We start from the raw sequence: 23674 nt of genomic DNA on the forward strand, positions 1-23674 counted from the left end.
TAACAAGTTTTCTTGCACGGAAAAACAATTTGCGGACTAGGGTAGGAAGGCACTTTTTGCATTACACCATAACACCTCTTCACTATCCCTGAACCATGAAACTTTGTTATTTTTGTTTTATTGTTACGTTGGTAGTATTCTCTCATAAGCGTCAGAAGTTTGGGGATTACACAAGGATCAAAATATTGAAAGAGTTCACCTTGATTTCTGTAAACGCATTTTTGGAGTAAACAAGTCGACATGTAATGTTATGGTATACAGTGAGCTTGGTAGATACCCTCTTAAATATACCAGAACATACAATATGATAAAATACAATACCTAAGGACACTGAGAGGATCAAGAAAGATATTTGCTATATATTCACGGAGTATGGGCTGAACATCACCATCGAAGCCAAACAGAACGTACTCAACTTCCTCGACGTTACATTTAACCTCGCCGAGAAAACCTACAGCCCATATACAAAACCGAACGCAACCTTGCAATATGTCCATCGAGAGAGCAACCATCCCCCTAATATTATTAAAAACATACCAGCGGGGGTAAATAGACGCCTGTCATCTATATCATCAGACAAGCAGTCATTCGATCAAGCCACACCTCGGTACCAGAAAGCATTACACGAAAGCGGATATAAATACAAACTTGAATATAAGCACCCAGCAACTATAGGTAGGAAGAATAGGCCACGGAATAATATTTTACAGTATAACCCACCCTTCAGCAAGAGTGTCTCCACTAATATTGGTAAAAAAATGCCTTGCCCTGGTAGACAAGTGCTTTCCACAAGGGAACAACCTCAGGAAAATCTTCAATCGTAACACAATTAAAATTAGTTACAGTTGTGTAACTAATACCAAACGTCTCATCGACAACCACAATAAAACACAACTGTCTACACAGAACAGCTGTAAAAACGAGAATACTAAATTATGTAACTGTCGCGTGAAGGACGGGAAATGTTTACAAAGCAGCGTGGTATACCAGGCAACAGTTCAGCGCAAAGACACCAATATCCGCGAAACGTATGTCGGACTTACTGAAAACGAGTTCAAGACACGGTACAGAAACCACACAGCTTCATTCCGCAACAATTTGTCAAGAAACTCAACATAACTAAGTAAGTATGTATGGTTTCTTAAGGATAAAGAAATTGATTACAACATCACGTGAAAAATGATAGCGCGCGCGACCATACAACAGCTCCAATCAGAGATGTAATCTCTGCATAACTGAAAAGTACATCAACCTCATCGCTGCACTCTAAACAAACGGAATGAACTTGTGTCATCGTGTAACCATAGACATAAATCATTATTGCAGAACAATTCTCTATGCAAATACACTATGTTACTAGGTAGATATTCCCTGTTAGGAACATTAGAATAATAGAATTTAACGGTAAGGAAACGCAGATACTATATTCCATTGTACCCCTGATGAGTGAGGAATACACACCTCATGAAACAGTTCTGTAGGGTCAATAGCATGTATTTTTTAAAAATAACCGTATTGAGCACTTTTATGTGGTTATATCAACACCCAGTCAATTATATATATATATATATATATATATATATATATATATATATATATATATATATATATATATATATATATATATATATGTGTGTGTGTGTGTGTGTGTGTGTGTGTGTGTGTGTGTGTGTGTGTGTGTGTGTGTGAAAGGGAGCATTTTCAGTTCATGTTTGGTTTTACATGTGCCAATAAAGCTATTATTATTACGATAACCTGATCGTAGCATAGAATGGCAGGAACAGTTAACAACAACAAAGTTCGCTAGAACAGGGGTGATGCCCTGTTTGACGTCACACAGGTGAAGATTTGCACGTTGTGTTAATGTGATAATGTTGTTTATCGCTTACCTCTCTTCTTCATATGGTTCCCCAAACAGTATATTATTTCTTAAGGTGTCATTTTGAAGCCATGCCTTTTGAGCGCTGTACGAAATTCTGCTATGCTCTCTGCCAAAGAGATAAATAGTTAAACTTGATATATCCATCACTATTGTCTAGACTCGTGTCCCGTCTCTTATCAGCTTTCAAATTGGTACTAGAGGCCGATAACAGTTAATTTATCCATGGCTGTAATTGGCTATAATTTCCTTGCATTCCGATTGGCCTGTGCCAGTGACGATTTTCAAACGGCAAAGTACCGATAAGATTGGCTTTTATTTGGAATTAAATGTGCGAGCCCATATAGAGTGGAGATGTCAAACAAGTTTGTTTGTATATTTAGTGTAATGATGACAAGACAAAATTCAAAATACATTTGTGTTTACATTAAAATCCAAAGCAGACGACTGCCTGAAAGCTAGTTTGAATGGTATTGCAGACAAAATCCGTCTTCAAGCCTATAAAGACTGTTGGCATAGTTTTTTAGTTTTAATGAATTATTTACACAATAAATGATTTCCAGTAAATAGGCTGTATCTGAGGCTATATCTTTAGAATGAATACATACATATAATTTGATACATATATCAACCATGATAATGCGCTCATGTCTTGTCAATTGTGTTTACATAGTATTCGATTTTAATGAAAAACTTGCATAAAGCTTCAAATTCTGTGTCATTTGGTGTATTCATTGATTATTATTTTATAGTCATACGTTATTTGCATAATTAATGACTTTTGATAATTGGACCATATCTTAGAGTGCAAGCTTCAAATTGAACATATTGTGGTACATCATAAATCAAACATCACAAAGCGCTCATGTACTTTAACGCTTGTTGCTGTAACTTTTAGTTATAATGAGAAATTTACATAATAAAATGATTTTCGGTATTAGGCTATATCTTAAGAATACAAAATTCAATTCATTCAATTTGGTACATACATCAACCATAAGAAATCACACGTGTTTGATGCATTTCTTATGTGATGTATTATTTGCATAAATAACCATTTTGATTATTAGGCAATATCTTTAATAGAATGCAAGCTTCAAATTTCAAATAATTTAGTACGTGCATTGGTGGTTAAGAAGTGCATGTGTCCTTTAAAACTTATTGATGTAGGTTAAAATTTTAACAGTTCATTTCCATAATGAATGATTTTACGATGATTAGGCAATATCGTATGTATGCAAGGTCAAATTTTCACATATTCTCATATAATTACTTTTCCAGTTAAGGTTACATCATGTATGATAGCTATAACTCAGCTACGAACAAAACAAATATTGTTTTACCAGTATGCGAGGCATCTGTTTACATCTGGTTGTCAGAGTCCTGACAAAAATGGCAGCCATAACCGGTCCTCATTCTCTAAGCCCTCTAGTGATGAGATTGGATTGGAGCCCAGTCCTCACTACTGTCCTTCATTTTATTTCATTCTATTTTTTTGAGGGGGGGGGGGGGGGCGGAGGTAACATTTCCATGTACATTCAACAAAGCGTTCATATTTGTCGGTGGAGGATTCATTTGCAGATAATGTGAGAGTAAAACAAATCGTCGAAATGTGTTAGGCAGCCACCGAAAATGTGTGATGCGATTGCCAGGTGATTGGTCTTTTTGTCTTAAGGAAGTGATCGGCAAACTACAAAAGAAACATATTGTACATTTCCAGTGTTCTCATCCTGTATGAGCTCTAGCATTTACTACTGTGATCAAACATTTGATTGAACTCTATACCTACTTGTTGAACTTTACTTTACCAGACATCAAAGTCATTTCTCCCAAAATTGCTAACAGCAAAGACGACTTTCCACTACCGACACTTCCAACTATCATCGTAAGTTCACCTTGAAAGAAAGATTTATGATGAGTTAATAACAGCAAAGATGATGATACCTACTGACAAGTTATTCTTTGCTTATAACTAGATAGTCCACGATATGTAGCAGTAAAATCCAAATTGATTAAAAGTATGGTTGTCATCCAAGAGGTTTTGAGTAATCGCCTAATTGATATCCATAGAAGAAGTATACCAAGTTAATTAAAAATTCATTCATACAATAGTTTCTGAGATATCATGTGCATAATCAGACACATAGACAGAGCAGGCAGACAGACAGACAGACAAACAGACAGACAGACAGACAGACAGACAGACAGACAGACAGACAGACAGACAGACAGACAGACAGACAGACAGAATGCCTCACATATACACAAACCCATAGATTTATGTTCCTACACAAATTATTTGAATTCGAAATTTTGAGCTATAGCTATCATACATTATACACCCCTTAATTGGAAAATTATTTACATGAATCTATATGAAATTTGAAGCTTGCGTGCTGAGGATATACCATGATTATCGAAAAGTCATTAAATATGCTAATTAAACATAAGATTATAAGCTACATCATTAAGCTGTAAAGGGCATAAATACATCTTTACTTTCAATGCATGTACTAAATTATCTATCTAAATTTGACGATTACATTCTAAAGATATTGCCTAACTTTCAACAAGTATTATTCATACAAATTACAATTGAAACTACATCAAACATGTGTACATTGTGATTGACATCTGTACCACATTGTACAAAATTTGAAGCTTGCATATATAGCAATAGTATACATCAATTATGCAAATTACTATGCCTGTATGTTTTATAGGATATGTGTGCTTTGTTATCGTTTATGTATTTTCCAAATCAAATTGCATTTGGTTGTTCATTCATAAGATATAGTTTTATTCATGAAAATAATTGTTTATTCAAATAGGTCATTAAAATTTAAAGCTATGTGAACAAACTTCATAGGACTATCGCATATTTTATAGGTGATATATATACCAAATCATACGGAATTTGAAGCTTGCCTTGTTAAGAAGCTTGTCTAATTATCGAAAAACATTAACTATGTTCAAATTACTCATTAAAACTTAATATATTTATGGAAACTCACTAATTATGCAAAAGACTCATTAAAAATAAAAACTATGCCAACTTGCTTGATATGACATGTGTGCGCTGTTGTAGTTGGTATATGTATCAATTGTTGTGGAATTTGAAGTGTTTTCTTTAGATATTGCTTAAGTTCTGAAAATCATTGATTATGCATATTACTCATTTAAACTGTAAATTGCATCATCAAAATCTATAAAACGACATAGGCCCTTTTTATGGTTAACATTATATTAAATGTTTGAAGCATGCATATATGATATAGCCTAATTATTAGATGCCTGTTTACCAAAATCTGATCAGTCCTTCTGATTACCCTATGAAAGATGTGTATCAGGTTTCGTTACGATCGATGCAGGAGTTTTTGAGATGTCATGTTCACAGAAACACACATACCAGCTGATATCTGATAACCCAAACCTTTACGCAAAGCCAACCTATTACTTGGGTAAGAAATCGGTCAGTTTGGGTGTACATATTTAACAATATCATAATATTATTGCCTCGCAATGCAATGGATGGCAGGGCTATGGTTATTTTCGTTCGTGGTTCGGTGCATTCTGCTGTATTTTCGCTCACCATCATTCGCGAAAATATGGCCACAGTAATACACCGGTGTGCTCTCAAAGATAATTTATGTACACCCTACCGTTGTGAAACCATGGGATTCTGTCATATAAAATAAGCTAAAATACCATCACAAATTGACAGCTGCTAGCCGGGGAGAGCATTTCTTTGAAAGAGTCTTACCAGCTTGAAATTTCACATTGATGTCGCTCAGATGTAGCTCACTGCCATCCTCACACCATGAAAAGGAGCCATTCTTAACCTAAGAAATTAAAGGAATATCAGAGCTTTATCACAACCTTTATCACAACCTATATCATTGATAATGTGATTTTGAAAAACTATAGATATTGATGGACTCGAGAGGAAAGGCCAAAGAGAACAATACAAATTATATTGAACCAAAATATGGCAAAAGCCTTTACTTATCAAATTATTTTAAATATGGCTGTACTGTCGTTGGATGTTTATCACTTGAAAGACTAGTTTTTAGAAATGTGAACGATGCAAACTTTAAGAGGTTTAAGGTTCAAACACCACAAAGTGCACGTGTAAGTGGACTATGACTCGGACATTTATTGTACAATCATATGTGCAGTGAGATATTCTTTGGATGTTCTGTCAACAAAATATGTTTTTAGATAGCAAAGTCTGTCTGTCTGTCTGTCTGTCTGTCTGTCTGTCTGTCTGTCTGTCTGTCTTTCTGTCTGTCTGTCTGTATATATGCATGTATGTACGTATGTATGTATGTATGTATGTGTGTATGTATGTATGTATGTATGTATGTATGTATGTATGTATGTATGTATGTATGCATGTCTTTCTGACTGTGTGGTTGTATGCCTTTTGGTATGCCTTATGGTATGTCTGTACGTACATATATATATGTAGTTAGGTAGGTAGGTAGGTAGGTAGGTAGGTATGCCTTCAACTTGGCCATCATCAACATTGTAGTAAAGAGTGCAAACCATTGTGCAGGCAATAAATTGCATGATACTTCTGAAGTGTAATCAATAGCTGCTCATAATTTCATCAAACGGTGTGGATACAGATACGATGGACGTTACTTGAATATCATGAAGGATTTGGATAATGAACGATACATTTCAATTACACTATAATAAATGGTTTGATCTGTCCTTTCATTTTTCTAGAATGATGCTAATTTAGCTAAATAAATGGGTATATCAATTCTCTCCTCAAATAAAACGTAATACTACATATGCAACAAAAACGAATTCCATTTATACCCACTTATTTTATCTTGATTGAACAAACATTTCCTTTCGTTTGATCTAGCAATACATATAATACCTTGTAAAACAACGGCAGATGTCAGAAGGTAAGGAATGAAACTATAGCGAATCACATTGCAGACATAATTTGGAAACAAGTCAGCAGACCAGTTTGACTACTTCTAGCAGTATTACGTATCTAGACCTATCTGAGAACGTTTCTGTAATGCATATTGAAGCCCGATCACCCCAGTAGATTTTCAATTGGGCATCAAAATTTACACACACACACACACACACACACACACACACACACACACACACACACACACACACACAAACACATAGTTTGCCATTTCTAAAATAACTACTCCTGAACCTCTCTTTACACTGTATTCTTAAACGACAAAAGAATAAAATTCGACATTACTTGTAGTGCAATTCCTTCCGGTAGTTTCACATTTTTTTCAGTGGGGACAGATGATGAATTAAGGTTCACATTTAAGTGTGACGTGTATGACGGTGGGTATTCTGCCTCTATCAGATGTGTACTTTCGTTGACACTATTCTCATCAGTTTGCAATTTCTTTTTATTGTAGTACGATACCGGTTCAGTACTCGAAGCCTAAGGTGAAGACAAAGAAGTAACGATTGATTAATCAAATTTACAGTAATATTACTTGAACGTTTATGCCCCATGTTTTACCATATAAAAAATACAGAGTATACTTAATGACTGTCTAATGAATGTATCATTATTAAGATGTAACAGCACCCTCAATGAACCCCTTGAAATAAAAATAGGAATATCAGCTCATCGAAAAATTATCATACAGTTTGAAATTCTGTTTTTGAAATTTCAAATTTATTGACTGACTTCTTGATACCATATCGTATCAAGGTCACACAGTGATGAAAAAGTGGTTGTATTTATTTATTTATTTATTTATGTATTTATTTATTTATTTATTTATTTATTTATTTATTTATTTATTTGTTTGTTTGTTTGTTTGTTTGTTATTTTAGTATAATTTTGGAAAGAAACATCTTATTAGATTACAACTCATGCATTGTGAAAGTTGTATATATATATATATATATATATATATATCACGATTGTTGAATAAACAAACCAACAATAAACACTTTTTACCTCCCATAATTAGGGGAGAACATGCTATGATTTTGTCTATCTGTATGTGCGTGTGTGTCTGTCTGGCTGGCTGGCTGTGGACACGATATCTCAGAAACTATTGAATTGATTCTAATGACACTTGCTACAAATCTTTCATTTGCTGATGACAAGAGCAAATTAGATTTTGGTAAACATCCAACGAAGATTAATTAGCAAGTTTCATAAATAACGATTTTTGGTAATTGAGGGATATCTTCAGAATTAATTCTTCAAATTGCATATAACATAGCACATACATCGATGATAAGTAAACATACATTTTCTGCTATTTTTTTAGTCAAACGCCTCTGCGCATGCATACTAATGAGATATTTCAATGAATTCAGTTAGTTTTCACACTACTTGTCGCGACAGAGTGCTGCAACTTTCGAACTCAGAGTTATATTGACAGGTGAAGATATGTAACTGTACTTATGGCATAGTGACTATTCCTGTGATTTTTTGTTGCGCAATTTATCTGTCGATCTGTTCGCTGTATACATATCTTGATGTGGGTCAGTTTCATGTAAACCATACTTGACAGTGTTCTCGCTCAGCATGTCTTTTACTTGTTTTTCAAGATGGCGATGATGTCCTGGCAGACGTCATTGAATAGTTTAGTATTTCTTGGGGTGGCCTGTAATTTTTGGGAGTATCAATATAAATGTGTGCTAGTATGCAGGTCTTCCTGTGTATGACCTGTTTATGGCACTATTTAGATACATTGTTAGATGGTGATAACAGGGCAATGGGGTTTTTCGTATTTATTGTTCGTAAACTATATGTACCTTAATTGAAGAAATGTCTTGATACAACATGTCTTTTTTGGAGATCGAATCCAAGCCCAAAGCTCAAAGTTGCGGAAAGGAAAGAAAAATGTTCCTCTCACTCAATTCTTGAATGGAAATTCAAAGTACGTGAAAAAATATCTTTCTGATTGTCGGCCGATGTCATGGAATACTTAAAGCTTGTCAGTAAGTACAGTTCACCCATGCAAGGATGGAAGATGCATGCATGCACTATCAAATATAGATACGGTCCAATTTGCCAGTTAAATTTCAAGAATTGTATACATGTATACATTAACGTTGTAAAGAAACTCGATATGGTTTTAAAAGGAAATCGTCCAACAGTGTGCATCACTGTTTTATAGCTGGTAGCACAAGCTACCTGTGCCGAATATATGCATACACTGTTTACTGTTTCGATACTAAGTGGTTTTGCATACAAAGATATACATGTAAAAAGGCCTAAAAACTTATTTGGTTCCGATTACCCCAACCCATCAAGTTTTTCACGCTGACCCGAAACTTGTTTTACGTATTCGAGAAAAAAAACAATACAATCGCGAAAATTGTGTACTCTCTTGTTTTCATTTTAACTTTTTTCTGTGATTTATGTAACAAACATTGGCTTGGCCTATGATATGTCACATTGCTTTTACAAGTACAAGAGGAGAGTTGTTTTTACCTCCTGTAAGGGTACGGGAGGTATTAAAATACAAATGTCTGTCTGTGTGTCTGTCTGTCTGTCTGTGTGTCTGTCTGTCTGTCTGTCTGTTTGTCTGTCTGTCTGTGTTATCATTTTCTAAAATTTGGCTGGCTTAATTGTAATGAAATTTGGAATATATAATCTTTAGGATAATAGCTAGACCTGATTAGGTTTTCAGCTAGATCAGTTAACGTTTAATTAGAGAAAGTTGCATATTAATGAAATCAAATAATTAAGCAATATCGTAAGCCTGCATACTTCAATTTCAATATAATTTAGTATATTCGTTATAACAACATACATTTGTCCTATAAAATTTGATTATGTACCTTACAGCGTTAACGAATAATTTGCATAATTAATTATTTTTGGGAATTAGGCTATATCTTAAGAATGCATACTTCATATTCAACATAATTTAGCATGTACGTTAACCATAAGAAAACACATATGTCCTATCAAGTTAGTTGATGTACCTTACAGTGTTAATGAATAATTTGCATAATTAATGACTCGGTAATTAGGCTATATCTTAAGAATACATACTTCAATTTCAATATAATTCAGTACACATGTTAACAATAACAATCGCACATGTCCTGTAAAGCTTGTTGATGTACCTTTCAGTGTTAATGAATAATTTGCATAATTAATTATCCTTGGTAATTAGGCTATATCTTACGACTGCATACTTCAATTCAATACAATTCAGTACATACATTAACCATAACAAATTTAGTATGTCTTATAAAGTTAGTTGATGTACCTTACAGTGTTAATGAATAATTTGCATAATTAATGATTTTCGGTAATTAGGCTATATCTTAAGACTGCATGCTTCAATTCAATACAAATTAGTACATAATGTTAACCACAACAAAACGGGTACGTCCTATAAAATTTGGTGCTATAGCGTACAATTTTAATGAAAAATTTGCATAATTAATTATTTTAAGTAACTACGTTGTATCTTAAAAATGCAAGCTTCAAATTTCGTATAATATGATACATATATCAACCATAAAAATACGCACCTGTCCTATGAAGTTTGTTGCTACAACTTTTACCTTTTAATGAGTATTTTGAATAATGAACGATATTCAATAATTAAGCAGTATAATGCACTCTTCAATTCCGGCACATACATTAACATAAGAAAGCTCGCTTGTCCAAAAACAAAGCCTGTTACCATAGTTTTTCTTTTATTTTAATGAGTTATTTGCATAATTAGTGATTCCCTTACGGGAGGCATTCAATTTAAATCTGGTCTTTATTAAAACCCCAAGATAAATACCAATTCTTATCGATATGACCTCCTTAATCACAATTGAATATCTTCATGCAACATCACCTTGTTTCGATGAATAATATGGTCATCTTCATCTTCACTTGTTGTATAATCAAAGCCATTGTCGGTAATTTCTTTACCATCTATCTGATTTTTTAATTCATCCATGGCTAAAAAATTTCCAATTCTGTTCACTGCAGCTATTGCCTGTGTCACAAGCCCCGCGAATGGCACTAACATCGTCAACACGGGTACCATAACATTCAACAGTGCAACGGTTTTGAACACTGTACCTGGCACCAGTGGTTCAGGACTGATATGGGCATAGGTGGTTAATACCTGCGGGAGAATGGACACAAAACAAAATGACAATCAATATGTATGTATGTATGAAGACATGAGAAAGAAATTGTTCACTAAACAAATAAGTATTTCAACAGCAAACATGTTCATGTGTATCACGAACACGAACACACACACACACGCGCGCGCGCGCGCGCGCGCCGATACCAGTCCCCTCTGCCTTATCTTTTTTATTCTGAAGTTCACCATCTAACAACTGAATACTGTATGGTGGTTGTTGGCAGAGTTAGGTGTTGAACCTTATTTAAGTTTAATAATTGGAATAAACATCGAAATGCAAAATTATGTTTAAACTAGGATAGGAATGTATACTTTGTAGGAAGCCAGTGTTACCAGTAAGTTACTCATCTATGTCCAACTACCACACACAGAAGCCTCGCCAGTAGTTACAGATGTCCTGTATGGTTATCTCCCCAAGAATATAAAATGTATTATTAGGTTTCCTTGATAAGTTGTGAGAGTTTAGGGACCAGTCTGTTTCTCCAGCCTTGGGGGGGGGGGGAGCTGTGTATTTTGCCATCTGGCCGACAAAACGTCACTGACCCGCCCCCGCCCCATCTGTAAAACCAACACAGGCTGAACTTAATTCTAAAACAAAACATGATGACCCCCTCCCATATACCATATTCACATAACATGTCTTTTTTGATCGTGACTCAATGTGGACTGCTTGACTGTCTCACAAATACTTTACAAAATCCTGGGATAGCACTATCACATAATGAACTAGGCCTTGAAAGATAGGGGGAGTTTGAGAAGGGAATATGTACATCTCTCATGGGGGGGGGTCCTAGGAGGTCTCCCCCTAGAAGCCCTACAGGTGTTTTTTTACCCTTAAAGCCCAGTTTTAGCCTATTCAGACACTTTCGGGCAATAATTTCCAAGCTTTACAAGACAACACCAACATGTAAAAAGCAACTTCATAGGGTTGAAATATTTTTTGAAATAAAGTTAATAGCAACTTTACAGTAAGTGGTAGGGGGAAGAACTTGAGACTGGGGGTTAGGGTTTTTTACTCTTGAAGCCCATTCTTAAGCTATTACGACACTTTCAGGCAATAATTTCCAAGCTTTACAAGACAGCACCATCACGTATCAAAAACTATTATTTATAACTTTACATAGAGTTGAAATATGTTCTTATCATTAAAGTAAAGGACAGCTCATGTAATGGCAGTATCATTGGTAACGGAGATTTGGAGTTTTAAGGCGTTTTGTGGCTATCTTGGCAAACATTTCACATCTTAAAAGACGATATCATCTCAAATTAGCATAAGGTGAGAAAAGTTTAATACCATTATGACATTAAAAAGGTTGGTGCGTCTGATTGTTGGTTGAATGCATGAATGACCCCTGGGGGCGAGGGAGTCCTAGGGGTCCCCCTCTAGCAGATCCGGAGGACTTTTGGTTCTATTCAGTTTTTTTTTAGGTTATTCATAGCCTTTGAAGTAATATTTCAAAGATTCGAAAATTTTCGAAGCTAAAATTAATTTAAGTTAAAATTAGGCCCGTAACATTGGTACAGTGGCATTAATATTGCATGTACAGTATTAACAGTCACTGGTATGTTAGAGAACTTTAGGTGGTCATACCTTGTGTATAATACTGAATAGGAAATGGAATCTGATATAAGATTTGGTGATTTGTAGTGCCGATAACATGTAGTGTCCAAAATAGAAAGTGCATCTACTCTTCATGCTGAAGAGTAGGTCGATTTAGATTATAAACTATCTCTGAAGATAACCATTACGAAAACTTCAAGTTCATTTTTGCCCCAAAGTACAATATAAGTGAAGCATTTATAGTGAAACAGCCAAGCATTTACATGATATATTCTGTAACTAGTGTGGTAGCTAGGTAATACATATATATGTATGTATAGAGTAGAGGTATGTTTGAACTCTTACGTGAAGTAATATTAGAGAAGTTATGTAAGAAACAGGGACAATAATAAATTATACATGTACCAGTCAGTTCAGTCAAGGCTATATGCCATTGTAGAAAAGTGTTTTTTTCTTCCATCACAACCCCCCACCACAATTTCAAAACAGCATGACCCCCCCACAGCCTATTTCAAAAACAGGGTGACCCCTCCGAATCCACCGCCACCCCCCTCCCCAGGCCGAAGAAACTGACAGGTCTCTCTATCTCTCTCACGAGTCTCAGAATCAATGGTAAGGACTTGATCCCACCACTGTCATCACTGATAGTTTCACTCAGGCATCGTAGTGGATGTGACCGTCCGCTAATTCCACCCCACTCCCCACCCCTCACTTCGTAATTACTGAAGGTTATCCAATCCCGTTTTATACCAAGAGTGGCACACTTTGACATATTAAAACTAAAAAAAATAATTTGGATATAAGTAAATACAATTCAAATAATACTTACAAGAAATGCTAACAGCGCAGGTAAAGTGACAGCAAATGTGGCTGAATTTCAAAATAGAAAAATGATAGGACATTGGCATCATTATCATATTGGATCCTGGAGAGGATGGGTAGTTTATTCAGTTTTGTGACCTTTGAAACAGTATTAGAGGGTAGGCGACAGCAGTCACCTTAGTCTGGGTTACCCAGACTGTCGTCTTTAGGCATTTCACCCCTAGCGAGAGTAATCTGGGTAATTACAATATCACCTATTGCAAGGAGCAATATGGCCGCTGTCGAGATCTTGGCCAGTCACTGATTGGACAACAATGATTCAGAATTTTCATTTTCATCAACTCTGTATATATTTAACTGCAATCATGGTATATACATCTTTTCTTTGAAGATTAACCTAACTACTTTTAGCATTATTTGTGACCATTTGAGTGTACTACATATGTCATGTTGTGGGTCAGCCTCTCCATGCAACCATCTTGTAGACATTATATTGTAATATCACAGACTCTTGCTTGGTCGGTGAAGCCCCAATAATGCGAGTCCGGATAACAGAGTCTACTGTCAGCTTCGCTTCCCTATGCCAAAGATGGCTACCAGGACAGGTACCTTAGTCTGGCAATTGGCGGAAACCGTACTAAGCCCGCGACCTGCTAGAAAGTTCAGCATCTCCTCCACTGGCGACCGTGGGAATGGGATGCCTGTCCCACCTAGTAGCCATTTTTGCTGTAGAGAATGAAGCATGCTGGTTCATTGAAGAAACATCTCAAAAGTGCGAGATTTGAACGAGAATTTCAATTACACAGGGTCAGATGCGGGATTGCGGCAATCACCCGGAACAAAAAAAAATCCACACAACACAATGGAAATATAGGTAAATGAAGACATATAGCCGCTTTCACCACATCAGATTTTAATCAGATTGATCATGACCAGTCCTGTAGAAAGTGGGTAATGATTGACCCCACTCTGCGACACCGTTCATTGACAGTGGACGTTCCATCTCAGGGAGTTTCGAAGTGTTGCAATTATAGCTATATCATATTTATTCAGTTTAGGATGCACCACTACAATGCTCGCCAATTGTACCCGAGATCACTTGAACTTTAGGGAATTAGCTTAGTAGACATCACACATATTTTTACCCAAAGCATGAGTTAACACCATAAGGAGAGCAGGGCATGTGGTATCTGTTTTATTCACTCGTCCCTCTGCAATCAAAGTGCCAAGCTCTTCTTGCTCTCCCACAAGTGTCTACTCATTTATCGTCATTAAAGTTCAAATTTACATCAAACGAATATGAATGGCTGAATAATAAATTAATGTACACCAATATAAAACTCGTGCGGAGGAGTAGTCATATCCTTCGACCATTCCCAAAAACATTCATTTTGACAAATGATCAATATAAATGCTATTTATTACGAGATGTGAACTGTTTTCCTAACTGACTTATTAATCTTGTGGCCTCATTTTCTAGTCTTGAGTAAGGTTTATTGACTTTTCAATCACAGTACGGCATAACATAGTCAAAATATGGAATTCGATAAAATTATGAATGTCATTGGTAACAGTATTACTGAATGAATCTTCATGAAACGCTAATATCAAAGACAGAAAGTTGTGTTTACCTGTAAAAGAAACCGCTTTACCCAAGCTAAATATGTATTTGAGTTCACTTTGACGTATGCTGCTTATTTTCTCAGCTAAACGTTCTTCCCAGCCATACAGCTTCAACAACTTTATTCCCTGGAATATCTCATTTGATAGCTGTATTCTTCTATCGCTTTCAATCTGAAAATATAGAACATAAAAAAATCCTAAATTTGTTCTATGTCATTAAGTAAGAAGCCAAGCGTGTCACAATAGGGTGATAAATTAAGCTTAGATGTTATCAGCTGCTATAGTTCTCTGGGCGTTTTCTAAAGCCATTGTTTTATTTTATAAACACGCTTCCTAAATTAGGGATGAAAGTGGTTTTGCATTAGGAATGAGAGTGATTTTGTCCATAATCAGTGTACTATGAAATGAAGTATTACACAGAAGGTTCCCTGCGTAGATAATCAGTTGGTTGAAGAGTGCGGTGTGGTTTTCCTATTTTGGATCTTGCAAGAGAGGCAAGCAAGGGTATTCACGCACTAAAAAAAATCCTGGTACCAGAGAAGTTGAACGCAAAGTGCATAGTATGTACTGGTACGGACACTATAGGCGAGCCTGAACCGGTCAGCGACAGTAGTACTTATCACAAAACAATGGCATCCAAAAAGGTGTTTGACACAAGCCTTAAATACAATTAAAAGGCTAATATGAAATTTATTGCGGGACCTTTTGTCAACAATTATATCAAGTAGGCTGGCCATGATTGATTATTTGACTTAATTAAGCAATACTTGAGATTCTTTTGAGACAAGGAGAACAACTTGATTTCACTTACCAATGCGTTTTTTTGAGAGATGTTTCCTCTGTATGATACCATTAGCTGTATCGGGATTATTATAACAAAAACTAAAGAAGTCCCTATAATGGCAGACACACCCAATTCTTGAGCCAATATAATGATAATAGTTATGGTCTATAATATGAGAGAGATATATATTGTATATTTAAAAAGAAAGTTTAACAACCATTTCTGAATTGTTTTGTTTGTTTTGTTTGTTTTGGGGGGATTTTGGGGTTGTTGTTGTTGTTTTTGTTGTTGTTGTTGTTGTTGTTGTTTTTTGTTTTTGTTTTTTTTGTTGTTGTCGTTGTCGTTGTTTCTTGTTTGCTTGGGTTTTTTAAAACTCCAGCAACAGAAAAATGACACTGCGACAAACGGAACTATATGTATCCATTTATTCTATCAAAGAAGGTAACGTATGACGAGCAATGATGCACTCTGTACTTAATGTCTAATTTTGATACTAAGCTAAAGGCACATTGTTCTTGGATACATATTCAAATAAAGCATACAGAGTTTGTTGTATACAGACTTGCATTCTATTTACACTTACAAAAGTATTGGCTGAAATAAGTAATTTAATCTACACGTATTTTCACTAACCGTAACGATACCAGGTATAGCAATAGACATGGCACGTCCAAACAGAATTAAAGAGTTACAGTCTACTGCAAGGAGATTTGTTATTTGGCCTACATTGACACCAGTGCTGAGCAAAGACGATGTTGAAAGACGTAACAACTTCTCGTATATAGCCATCTATGGAAATAAGTAATTAATTGTATCATTGTAGTCAGCTTATATAACTTGGATTTGGGTGAGTTGATTGGTTGGTTTGTTGGCATGGTTGGTTGGTTGGTTGGATGGATGGATGGATGGATGGATGGATTGAATGGATTGATGGATGGGTGGGTGGGTGGTGGGTGGATGAATGGATTGTTGGATGGATATTCAATGGCAGCTAACGGGCTTTTTGCCAGGAAATCATATTTGTATTTCATGACGATGTTTTTCTTAATAGCATGTAGGAAAATGTATTGACATTATGAATAAAAAATATGTTGTAATACTGGACCATCTATGTACACATCTTTTTAAATTGTCTGCATGCTCTAACTACTACAATACTATGTCGACTCAGGTTTACTTCCATATACATCTAATTGTGTATCATGCAAGTGGAATGTATACACTGACAGCTTAGACTTGAGCCACAGTTACAGGCTTCGCCAGTTAAAGACAAGGATACAAATATTTTGTTGTTATCTTACTTTCAAAGCTGATACATTCTTGATACTCATATCCATAGCCAGCCGCATAGCATAGACCCACATTACAAGTCTTGCTGATTCAGAAACGCAAATCATGGTTGCTAGAACAAATCCATTAGAGAAGAATTCTTCAACTGACACATATGAAGTATCCTGCAATATCAATAGATTCATCCGTTACTTTTTGTCTTGCAAAGTCTTCAGAATGACAAATTCAAAGAGCAGCAATGTAGCCATTCGCACAACATAACTATACAGTCAACATAGCGTCGGTAGCACAGACTGTAATCGCTGGGGGCATTATTATGATGCCAACCAGACGAGACTAATTATGCAAATGTGCAAATGTTTTTTTAAAGTACGTCAACAAGTTCTGTATGAAACATGCGATTTGTTATTAATGTATGTACGCTGTATATATGAAATTCTCAGGTTGTATTTTTAAGATATTGCTTAATTACCGAAAGGCATTTATCATCTAAAAGTGTCCGTTATTATTATGAATGTAGGAACCAAATTATATTAATTTTGGAGCTTAGATTCTTAATGCATTACCTAATTTCCAAAAATCAATTATCAAGCAAACGCTGTCAATCCACAGTTATAAGAACTAAAGCAACAATCTTTATGGGCCATGCGTGCTTTGGTGTAAATATATATATTAATACAACCAAATACCATTATTTATGCATATTACTCATTAGTAATGATCATGCTATATTTACCAAAACTCAAACAGTTTTCGTGATCCCATAAGGAAAATATGTATCAATTTAAAACAAAACAGTATTGCTATATATAATTTCCAGAGACAGACAGACGCACACGCAAGCGCCCGCCCGCCCCCGCGCGCGCACGCACACACACACACACACACACCAGCCAGTAATGGACTGAAATGCTCCCGAAGGGTAAGGTTCTCAAGGAATTAACAATGTTTGAATCACAATACGACGTATGCTACTTATTTCATAATTAACCATACAGTGCGTAAATTGCTTATCTGTAATCTGTGAATTATTTGCAATTAATAAAAAATTTTCTTTCAACATATAAACTACAATGACATTGACATTGCAGTACAACTGTATTTAGCTGTTGTTATTTGCATGGTCTCGTTGCTAGCAATATTTGCATGTATTTTGGGAATCTTTAATAACTTGCCTGCTCTTCCCACTGTTCATCTCTGGAATATAAACCATCATGTAGTTGTTGCTAAGGGCGTGGTCATGTTGCTAAGACCAATTGTGTCAAAATGTTTTCAACAATAACTGCAGAATAAAACCTCCAGAAACATCCCAATAAAGTTTCAACCCCATTCACCATACAGTTTCAAGATTCCAAAATTGACATTTTTAGATGTAATTTGCATATCGCTAATGGGATTACTACCTTGTGAATAAAGTTTCATCTACACGTGCCCAGATGCATCCACATTAAATTTCAGCACATTCTGCTAAGGGGTTTTGGAATTGTGGGTTTTTGAGCAAAAAGACACATTGTTGGACCTAATTTGCCTAACACTAATAGGCCTTTCCAAAATGGCGCTCTACTTCCTGTCTTTGTGCACCTTGGGGGTATATTTGGCATAGGTTACTTGGTTAATCATCGAGCACTGCTGCTTTCCTCGATGTCTGAACAATACGATAACATCCCTGATTTACACTTCTACAGAATACCAAGGGACAAAGCTCTTAAGAAATGGTACTATGAGGTGATGATAACCCCAATTTAAGCGAGGGCGCTGTGTTCTCAATTTCCTGCTTGCAGTCTAAAAATGGCTTATCTAGGATCATCATATTATGAAAATTTCTTAATCTAAACAACACTAAGAACGTTCCCAACAAATTTCAACCCAATCTACTCAATTATTTGGAATAATATATTTTGATTTATCAAAAAGACACATTTTGCTGACACAGTAGATCATCTTGATCATCATGAACAATTCTTAATCTAAACACCTCTAAGAACGTTCTCCAAACAAATTTCAGACTGATCTGCCAAGTAATTTTGGAGTTTGTTTTTTGACCAAAAATCACATTTTGTGACCCAAATCACACATCGGTGATTTGAACAATTTCCAAACACCCAAGGTAATATACCCATCAAATATCATGGCAATCGACCCAGTGGTTTTTGGCTTTAAGTTGTTTACACACACACACACACACACACACACACACACACACACACACACACACACACACACACACACACACACACACACACACACACAGACACACACACAGACACACACACACACACACACGAGCCAGTAATGGACTAAAAATGCTCGCGCACGCACGCACGCACACACAGACAGACAGACAGACAGACAGACAGACAGACAGACAGACAGACAGACAGACATACATACATACAGACAGAATCAGGATTTTACAAATCGGTTCTCAGGGGAGGGCAATGTTTGAAAATGGAATTAAGAGAGGGTCACATTCTAAATGTCTCATCGTATGGCGCGCAATCGATGCACTTAATGCACTTTCATATTTTCATTTACATATTGACGCATTTGCTTGTAGTACAACGATGTTCGACCAACTGTATCTCTTAGGCTGTCTCAAGCATTCCTTTAACGAACTACTACTACTAGCAGCAAGTGTATCTGTTGATCACAGAGTAATCTCTCACTCCCTGATGTCTTTTTCTTTCTTTCTTTGGGCATTGGGAGAGCAATATTTAGAGAAGAGAAATTAAGGAAGAGCCACTTCTTAGAAAAGGGCATTGGGGAGAGGTCACATTTTAAGAAATACATCGGGTTTTTTATATTCTTAAGCCCAGCCCTTATAATTACTGAAAGCTTTCTTACCCAATGAACCTGAGGGTTGCTACTGGACTCACCAGCTCAATTTTCAAACAATCTACACAAAAAATAACATCTTAAAATACAAGAAACTTACGTAAGTTACATGCTTGTCGTAGTAATATTCTGTGGCATAATTTATTATTCTTGGTATTGCTAATGGAGGTAGCATAGATAGTGTATCACTACAAACCCTCATCAGAAAACTATAAAACAAACTGAAGCGGTGGATGCGAAATATTACTCTCCTTAAAGAAGGTACGTCATCTTGCCTGGTACACTTTTTCTGAAAATAGAACAGGGTAGCGCTCGTTAAGACAACACTTTTATACCAAAAGGTGACAAAAACTAGTAGTGAATGTCCATTCAAATACTTTACTAATTGATGAAATGAATTCTTTTATTACATTTTGGCTCAGAGGGATATGTTCAGGATCAAATATATTATACTAATAAAAAGCCAATAGCTGATAATATAGGGACAGATATTTGAATAAATCTTTGACTTCTTTTTGTTCTTGAACTACTGTACAAATAGTGTATATATATAGTGGATATAGCACACCCAGAAAGTAGACATCAGTTGTCTGATGATCGCACTATGTGTGAAACTCCAAGTTACAACCAAGAAAGATTTCCAGAAGTATCAAAACTATATATATATATATATATATATATATATATATATATATATATATATATATATATATATATATATATATATATATATATATATCAACAAATCAAATCAATCAACAAATAGAAAAATATAAAAGTGAAAAAAAACCAGGAAAACTTTTTTTTTAAATATGTATAAAATTCTGCAACAACTAAAATCTTGTACTGCTTGTGTTATAACGTGGGTAAATCATTTGATCAAGATATATCAATTATTTTGTATGTACCGATACCATCTACATAACGTACTCCATCGTACTCGAACAACCTTGTACTGTGCGCCCTCATCGACCACATAGAGATATATGTTCGTTGACGTGTGACTGCGACGCTCCGTATTTTCGCGAAGTCCGAGGGGCTTCGCGATAACACGGAGCGTCGCAGTCACACGTCAACGAATGTTTATCTCTATCATGGTCGATGAGGGCGCACAGTACAAGGATATTCGAGTACGGTTAATTAGCTGGCATCATGCAAAATAATTCGTTTAGCTTTAATTTTAGTAAAGCGAAGCTCCGAGGGCTGTAAGAGAGTCTAGGAGGGAAGAAGGGAGGGAGAAAGAGGGTGAGAGAGCAAGCGAGGAAGGGAGGGAGAAAGAGAGAATGCTGCCAGGACTGTAGTAGTACATAGAAGTGCAAAAGGATACAGTCAGAATTGGCAAATACAATCCGACGTTTCAAAAAGGAAAGATATGTAATAGGTCACTACCTGACTATATAGATAAATGTCATGGAGTAGAAAGACAACCGTGAGATTTTATCAACGGTTTAATACGCACAAAAAGATCCAAAAGTCACACGCACCAAATTGAACCCTATAGAACACACACAATAGAATAAGCGTAGTTAGACATTAGGGAATTATGTAAATAATCTATTAATTCCATGGGGTTCCAACGTTCCGAGATGGAAAATGAGTTCCTCCCCCTTCAACCTCAATGATCCTCATCACCAGAAACCTTCCAAATTCCTTAGAGAGAGAGAGAGAGAGAGAGAGAGAGAGAGAGAGAGAGAGAGAGAGAGAGAGAGAGAGAGAGAGAGAGAGAGAGAGAGAGAGAGAGAGAGAGAGAGAGAGAGAGAGAGAGAGAGAGAGACTTAATTCAAAAGAATATGGATCTAATAAGTCGTTACTCAGAGTTTCAGGCTTTGAGCAATCTCCAGACAACTTAAATTGGGATCGTTTAAAGTCGGTACGTGACATGCACGTAATGTTTGTATGTAAATATTACGTAACACGATGGTCGGACTAAACTATTCATTACGGGGGTTTACTACTATAGTTGGCGAGTGAGTATTTGCCTTCATGGCGACATTTCGAGACCAGATCTGATTTTTTTGTTCAGTAACATATTCTTTTCAGCATTGGTTATACAAAGTTTCCCAGTTAAACAGAGGTTACAACGTTTTTTCTCACTTGTATAAGCAGCCGCTTGGGTGATGATATCCAAATTGATATTATATGGTTGGTTCCTTTCCTTCAAATTCCAAACGTGAAACTCTGAGTAACGACTTATTACATCCTTGTTCTTTTGAATTAAGTCTATAACGCTCTGCTACTAATATTTTCATCGAGCACTTGTCTCTCCAGTGAGACACACACACACACACACACACACACACACACACACACACACACACACACACACACACACATATATATATATATATATATACGCTCTGCCACTGCGGTATAGAGCACTGTCTTAGCAGATTGATACTCACCGAGTTATATATATATATATATATATATATATATATATATATATATATATATATATATATATATATATATATATATATATATATATATTGTTTTGCCATCCATATGGCCATTATAAAAATAATGATTCCAAAATTGCCGAATTCTTTCCTTGTGATGTGGTTATTTTCCTTGTTGTCACTTTTAAACACCTGCAGTGTGGAATATAGTAAGCGTGATAATAGTGAATTGGTCGCCGAAAGATGTATATAACAGAAAATGGAAAAAAATCAAGTAAGGCTTACCTTTTCAATGCAATAGGTCTCGACAAATTCCTTATAGGTATTTTTAGTTTCAAAATCTTGTGGCAAAGAGCCAAAATCAGACATTTCAATTGGTCGTTTCAAAGCTATGCCAAAATAACGATTGACACACCTATAAAGTAGTCGCGACAAGAAATTGCTGTATCGAAAACAATGAAACATATCTGTCTTCTTGAATTCCTTGGGAACTTTGGGCTCTGTGTATCGCCAACAAAATAACTGAAACAATAAAAGTAATATTTTTATTGGTCAGAATTAGCTTATGGCGTATCAATTAACAGTCAATATATTCACGTTGGTGTCATAATTCTATTGCATCAGTTTGTAGCTATCGTACAATATTTGAGTCATCTTCAAAATTGTCTAATCTCGTTCTAACTGCCATCTTTGAAACTTGTTCGTTCGAACTTGCTTGAAAATTAGACAATACAATCGGAACCTAACTCTAGCTAAGATGGCGCCACATGATACTGGTCTATAGAAATGGTACTGAGTAACGTGTCCTGACGTAGGAGACATGTCTTAACTTTCAAAGTTAGAAATTAAAGTTCAATCATGCTTATCTTAGGGATAGGTTAGCTACGGTATATTAAATGAGATTTAAGCGCTGTTCAGAAGCGAGGCAAAACAATTATGGGCTATACCATTAATTGAATTACATGGGGGCTGGTGGATTTTCGAGAGAGAAAATGTATTGTCTGCCAAAAGTAGGGAAAAAATACGCTGACCAACTCAAGACAGAAAGAAAATTATTTCCAGGGCAGGTTTTAAGCTAAAAGAAATTTGTTGTGCTGCAAATGCAGAAACTAGCTATAAATGTCAAATTCCCAGCTACACGTGTTTCTGGTACATGTGTTTCTAGTCAAAGGTTTATGATACTAACTGTTGACAAATGCAGAAACAAACCACAACACTACCTTTAAATCAAATTAATAAGAACACTGAACTGACTCTGTATTTTGAATGAATTCTCTAATGATAAAATAATTTTAAATGACAATAATATACTTTGAGGATTTTTTGGTGGTCGTTTTATAATTCAAATTT

The 23674-nt window shown here is 35.7% G+C and overlaps 1 protein-coding gene across 1 annotated transcript in view; it reads right to left on the reverse strand.

Annotated features, from left to right (window-relative positions):
• The window catches only part of LOC144443710 (ATP-binding cassette sub-family C member 9-like), a 66259-nt gene that overhangs the window by 41271 nt on the left and 1314 nt on the right, over positions 1–23674 (reverse strand). Inside the window, exons 2-12 of the mRNA XM_078133253.1 lie at positions 22610–22846; positions 17102–17254; positions 16434–16589; positions 15046–15187; positions 14032–14119; positions 13167–13350; positions 10711–10986; positions 7125–7319; positions 5643–5721; positions 3669–3774; positions 1890–1988 (exon numbers count right to left, since the gene is read on the reverse strand). Of these exons, the coding sequence (XP_077989379.1) occupies positions 1890–1988; positions 3669–3774; positions 5643–5721; positions 7125–7319; positions 10711–10986; positions 13167–13350; positions 14032–14119; positions 15046–15187; positions 16434–16589; positions 17102–17254; positions 22610–22846 (1715 nt within the window). The remainder of the gene's footprint in view (positions 1–1889; positions 1989–3668; positions 3775–5642; positions 5722–7124; positions 7320–10710; positions 10987–13166; positions 13351–14031; positions 14120–15045; positions 15188–16433; positions 16590–17101; positions 17255–22609; positions 22847–23674) is intronic.

Source organism: Glandiceps talaboti, chromosome 2 (genome assembly GCF_964340395.1).
Source record: "Glandiceps talaboti chromosome 2, keGlaTala1.1, whole genome shotgun sequence".
Taxonomy (NCBI): domain Eukaryota; kingdom Metazoa; phylum Hemichordata; class Enteropneusta; family Spengelidae; genus Glandiceps; species Glandiceps talaboti.